Source organism: Tetrahymena thermophila (assembly GCF_000189635.1).
Source record: "Tetrahymena thermophila SB210 genomic scaffold scf_8254445, whole genome shotgun sequence".
NCBI lineage: Eukaryota > Ciliophora > Oligohymenophorea > Hymenostomatida > Tetrahymenidae > Tetrahymena > Tetrahymena thermophila.
The window spans coordinates 1-6,660 of record NW_002476225.1 but is presented as its reverse complement, the minus strand read 5'-3'; the positions used below and the strand labels follow the sequence as shown (position 1 = coordinate 6,660).

The 6,660-nt window shown below is 18.4% G+C and overlaps 2 protein-coding genes across 2 annotated transcripts; one reads left to right on the top strand and one right to left on the bottom strand. All coding sequences in view use genetic code 6, as the record gives it.

Moving 5' to 3' along the window:
- Positions 1–10: 10 nt before the first annotated feature.
- On the bottom strand, positions 11–1,495 carry TTHERM_001667140 (oxalate/formate antiporter protein; the record flags this gene model as incomplete). Its single annotated transcript, XM_012799631.1, has 5 exons — positions 11–131; positions 383–472; positions 724–813; positions 1,350–1,399; positions 1,457–1,495. The coding sequence occupies 5 exons, from the start codon at positions 1,493–1,495 to the stop codon at positions 11–13; spliced, it is 390 nt and encodes a 129-aa protein (XP_012655085.1).
- A 3,517-nt stretch (positions 1,496–5,012) lies between these two features.
- TTHERM_01667140 (hypothetical protein) lies at positions 5,013–5,741 on the top strand (the record flags this gene model as incomplete). Its single annotated transcript, XM_001029244.1, has 1 exon — positions 5,013–5,741. One exon carries the CDS (start codon positions 5,013–5,015, stop codon positions 5,739–5,741), a length of 729 nt encoding a protein of 242 aa, XP_001029244.1.
- Between the last annotated feature and the right edge of the window lie 919 nt (positions 5,742–6,660).

The window sequence follows — 6,660 nt, the reverse complement described above, 5'->3', positions numbered from 1 at the left end:
ATTAAAAATATCACAATCCAAAACAAATAAACTATTTTTACTAAAGGTTAAGTGTCAAATTTGAGAGATTAATGCAATTTGCTAAAGCAGAACCTAAGCCTGATGCACCAATTGCACCAATTTAATTGTTACTTTTTAAATATTGAAGAAAAAATATATCATTAAATAGTTAATTAGAAGGAAAAAATGAAGAAAAAATATGAAATAATAAGAAATAAATAATAAAGGCAAAAGTTTAAAATAAAATGATGAGCTAAATTAACAAAGAAAGAACAAAAAAAAGCAAGCACAATAAAAAGAAAAAGAAAAAAGAGCTTTATTGTTTTTAATTAGTTTTTATAATTAAAAATATCACAATCCAAAACAAATAAACTGTTTTTACCTAAGGTCAAGTGTCAAATTTGATAGATTAATGCAATTTGCTAAAGCAGAACCTAAGCCTGATGCACCTTCATCACCAATTTAATTAGACCTTTTTAAATATTGAAGAAAAAATATATCATTAAATAGTTAATTAGAAGGAAAAAATGAAGAAAAAATATGAAATAATAAGAAATAAATAATAAAAGCAAAAGTTGAAAATAAAATGATGAGCTAAATTAACAAAGAAAGAACAAAAAAAAGCAAGCACAATAAAAAGAAAAAGAAAAAAGAGCTTTATTGTTTTTAATTAGTTTTTATAATTAAAAATATCACAATCCAAAACAAATAAACTATTTTTACTAAAGGTCAAGTGTCAAATTTGAGAGATTAATGCAATTTGCTAAAGCAGAACCTAAGCCTGATGCACCTTCATCACCAATTTAATTAGACCTTTTTAAATATTGAAGAAAAAATATATCATTAAATAGTTAATTAGAAGGAAAAAATGAAGAAAGATATAAATTAAATAGGTATTTCACTTTTGTTAATTAGGAGGAAAAAATGAAGAAAAAAATGAAATAATAAAATTAATTAAAATTAATAAAATTAACAAAGAATGAAAAAATAAGTTTACATAAAAAAAAGTAAAAGGAAAACAAATCAAATAAATTAAAAGAACTTTAATGTTTTAAATTAACTTTTATAATTAAAAATATTACAATATAAAACAAATTAATAGCTTTTATTAAGTGTAAGTTTTAATAGCAAAAAATGAAGAAAATATATCAAATAATAAAAAATGAATAATAAATAAATAATTAAAAATTTAAATGAAAATTAAGTTAAAATATAAAAAATTTTAGTTTTATCATCAATAAATAATGATGATAATTTGTATAATAAAAATTATTTATTTAAATAAATTGAAATTTAAATATATAAAAAATATTAATAATAATAAAAGTAATTTTTTTAATTAAATATACCTCAGAATAATATCGAGAACCTAATGAGATAAAAGTGAAGAGCTTTTAAACTTTTTTTATTAATTTATATAAATTTAAAGGATATTAGTAAAAAAATTAATAATTACTTCTTCCAAATTATAATATTTTTTAATCTATTATATCATTTATTTTTTTTTTCAAAAATATTGAAAAGCAATTTATGAAATTTAATTAATTAATAAATAAATAAATAATAAATGGTTAAAAAGAACAAATAAATATAATAATTAATTAATTAATTAATTGTCAAATATTAATTTATATATATGGTTTTATGAAGAGATATACAGAAAATTAATTTAACATTCACTATTTAAAATTAATATTTTTAAGAGTCTCAAGGAAAGGTAAAAATTTAGGGAGAGAGGGGACCTTAATAATGAGGATTTAAAGTATATATATAAAAGAGAAAATAATTTAATCAAATATAAATTAACGCAAATAAATACATTTATATAAACAAAAACACAATTATTTATTGATAATAATTGAAATACAAGAACAGATAACAAATTTAATAAATTATTTATTTTTATATTATAGTAGTATTTTATTTTAATTTGTGAATACTAATTTTGGAGAAAATGTGTTTCTTCCTTCATCTTATAAAAATTAATTATTATCCTCAGTAAAAATCTCACAAAATATCCTATCAAATTTCTTTTAATTTTAAACTTAATTTTGAAAGAAAACAAACTACCATATCTCTAATTATCAAATAATTTTAAATTGTATAAGAAAAAGAAGTTTTTTGATAAATCAAAAATAAATAATGAAAAAAACGAAAATATTTTTTATATTTAATTAATTGTATTTCAAGCTTTATTTTTAAAATATTTATTATAAAATTTTTAATTAAAAAAATTGTATCAATTTAATATTAAAAAAAAGATAAATAATTTATTAAAAATGTAAAGAAAAATAGTATTTTTATTATTTAAAGTACTCATAAATAAATAAAATTAATATTAATGGTTTGCTAAATTTGTATTAGATATTTTAATCAATAAAAACCCTATTTTCTTAATTTAAGAAAAAAGATATTTTTTAAAAAATGATATAAATGTATTTATTTAAAATAATCTCTTTTCACTTAATGTAAAATAAATAGATTCAGGATGAATTATTAATAAAATTAAAAAAGAATTTTCTTTGATAAATGAATAATAAGGTTTTGAAACTTTGAAGAAATTAAATATCTTTTGTTTATCTAAGAATGTTTTGCTTGATTCGCACTTGTTTCTCATTAATTCTGAAAATTTGATTAATATACAATATCATCAATTAATTTTATCAATAACATAACAAATCTGAAATATTAAATAAGTGTAAATATATATATATAGATGCTTCTTCTTATTCAATCTATAGAAGTAAATAAATTATGAAATGTAAATGCGTTTTTTTATTAAAAATTTTCATTATATTTATTTTAGAAATAATAGCTTTATTAGATTATTTCAAAATTGATTAAAAAATTCGTTATAATTTCAGATAGCCACTTTAATTATTCAATTAATTTGTAAATAAGTTATGATTAATAGAGACTACATACACTTAACTTTATTTTGTCTGATGAATTCGAGTTAGAATAGATAATAATTTAAATAAGTATGAATATAAATATATAACTGATCTTATTTTAATTGTACCGCAATTTTGTAATATCAAAGAATATTTTAAGAGACGCTTTTCATCCAATAAAATTAATCACCAAAATTTATCATAAATAAAAATCAATTAAAAAAAAAATGGCTTAGAACTAACAATTTCAAATATATTTTTATTTCATTTTAAACTCATTAATAAGCAAACCGCTAGATTTTAATTAGGCGTTTGGCTATAATTTATTTGAATAAATAATATTTTTTTAATTTTTAAATTAAAATATTTTTTGTAATCTAATTTAATATTTTGAGTAAAAATACATTTTTAAATAGTAAAATATTTAAAATTTTTGTATAATTATACTAATTATTATGAAGCCAGAAATTAATTTCTAAATTTAAATTTTCACCTTCTTTATCAAAAAAAATATGATTGCATTATTTATAATTGTTGGAAAGAAAAGCTATTTTTAATAGCTCATATTTATATAATTTAAAAAGTGAATATGGATACCTTAGTAAAATCTCCTGAAATAAAATTCATATCTTACCATCTATCTATATTTTATCTATATTATTTTCTATTAATTAGCCACTTTTATTTTACAGTCTGCTTGAGAATATCACTTTTAATTTGGTTAATAACTAATTAATCAATATTTAATAACTTTATTAAGTTACACAATATGAATGAAAACTTTTATTATTTCTTTAATATCATCTAATAGTATTAAAAAAATCCATTTAAAATAGATATTTATTATGTAAATAATAAGGAAAAATATAGTAATATAGATAGATAGATATTTATGTGAAATTTTATGCTAAACAAAAAAAACATTCAAGCATTAATTTTAAATAAATTACGCATTTTTAATTTGATTTACTTAGTTACTAATTTAAAAATACATTTCAATTTGCCTTTTTTTGTTTTCAATACAACCATACAAGACAATATATACATTTTAAATTCATTCTATTTTATCATATTTGCTAATTTGTTTATAATAATACTATATAATTGCTGATTGAACATGATTTAATTTCTTTTAGATGTTTTAAATAAATATTACTCGCTTTTACATTTTAGGTTTTTTCATTTTTTTTCAGGATAATCAAATACAGCTTAAAATTAGAATAAGTAACTAACTTTACAAAACAAATATTTTTATACCTATTCAGTTATTAAATAAGAAAAATTAGAATTATAAACTTAACATAGCTCAGTATAATATGGTTGATTTATTCTTTAGAGATTAATTTTAATCAAACAGAAACATTTTTTTAGATTTAAAAAACAAATGGTAGGTAAAATATATTGGAGAAAAAATAAAGTAAAATTTGAACCCTCTTTATAAATAAAGCAACTGCTCACCTTAAAAAATATAACTGTGTATTTATTTGATGCTTTTTTTTTTCCTGCTATTATTATCACAAAAATTCAGTAAGTTTCAGAATTTATTTATTATATTTATAGATAAAGATTGAAGAATACTCTAAAATGCTATTAATTAATACTAAATCTAATATTCAATGTTAATTCTTTCTTTGGTTATTCTTGATTAAATATGTAACTGATTTATTTAGAATAATTTAATTTATGCTATTTTCATTTCCTTAATTACAATTATGATTGTCTCTTTTTATCAGAATTTGTTTTGAAAGGAGTTAGATTCCTATTAATATCCACATTTATTAATTAATTTTCTATATCTATGAATTTATCAGAAATTTAATTTAAATTGATCCTACATAATCAAAAAAAAATATAATTCAATTATAGATAAACTTTTTATTTACTCAAATTTTTAAACCAAAAAAAAATTAATCCATTAACTTATTAACTTATTTACTATTCTAATTATTTATTTCGTTAATATTATTAGCAAATATAATTCTAAAATTAGGAGATTATATTTGAATATAATTTAAAAAGTAAGTCGCTCACTGGTAAGGATCAGTAAAATATAATAAATAATAAAAAATAAAATACTATTTACTAAAAACAAAAAATATATTTATACTAATTAAAAAAATGAGTTTCTATCCTCCTGGAACTGTACTCCATGAAGAAAAGAACATTAGATACTAAATATACTCAGATGAATATTTTGAATCTACTTACGAGACAGTTGTTGAATCTAGATTAATTGAAGGATCAATCTACTCTGACTTTTAAGTGAAAAAATCTGCTATTGAAGAAGGATCTAAAGATTTCATAAATAACTCTGTAATTAGAATCATAGCTATTGACATCTCTGTAAATAGCACAAAAGTTGTTGGTTCTATTTTTGCTCAAGATTTTACTGCCTTTGTAGAATCCTAATCCTCTCCATCAACTTCCAAAAATCTATAAATACTAAAAAATATTAACAAAAAATTAATACAACCCCTTACCAGTATTCCTTACAAAAAAGGAGACATAGTTATTGGTTCTGGTTATGGTGTCAGAAAGGAATATCAAGACAAATGCATTGGTAAAAATCTTGCTCTTTTATTTTTAAGTGTCTGCCTTGATTCTCCTTATAAAGTCTTCTGTGGATTATTTTACTCTAAGAAAGCCTCCTCAATCATCGTTAAGGGAGGTGGATTTTTGATGTGCTAACTTTAACCTGAAAATTGCAAGGACATTGATTCCAATGTAACTGATTATATGAAAAATAATGTCGAAATAGTAGCTTATATTGATGGAAACAAAGAAATATCTGCTTTACAAAAATTAAAGCAATTGTTTAAACAAGAAAAACCATTACAAATTGTTTGAAAAAAATTAAATTATAAAAATAAATACTAAGTAAATAATTAATTAATATATACTTTATTATAAAATTAAAATAAATCATTTATATAAATTACATTTAGTATTTTAATACAATCTATTAAATCTACTTTCAAAACCTCCTCCTAAAAAAATTTTATTTAAAATAAACTTTTATAATAAAAAATAAGATAAGCATTTTAAAATTTATAATCCCACATTAAAAAAAAATTACATAAATTCTTGATATGAAATAAGCTTATAAAAAGCCAAATTCAATATTAACGGCTTTTAAATTCATTAATTTACTCTAAATATTATTAAATAAAAAATCAAATTTGTATTGTCTGAATGAATAAATAATAATTTAAAAAACAATTATTTTATGATTAAAAAATATAAAATGAAAAAAATGATCATAAGATAAATTAAAAATTTGAGAAAAAAAGAAGAAAAAAACATTAAAACAACTAAAGTTAAAATAAAAAGTAAAACTTGATTTCTCGCTGAGATTTTATTTAAATAATGGATGGCATCTAATTAATCATGATAAATAAAAAAAGGATAGAAATATGATTGATGGATAATATTTAAGATTAAAATATAACTGGCATATAAAAGTTTGGCATTTATATAATTTAATAGGATGTAATATTACACTAAAAGTTTCAAATTATTTGATTGTTTTTGGAGAAACCAGAGGCTTTACTTATTAGGATTTAATTTATTTAAGTAAATTTTATTTTTTTATTATTTACAAATAATTTATTTACTTACAAAAATATGAATGATATTTATAAATATAAAATCAATAATAAATTCTATTTATCTATCTATTTATATTTTAGGTTAAAAATACTCTTTCAAAATATTATATAATAAAATATATAATACTATTCAAAAATTTTATATTTATTCATCCTTT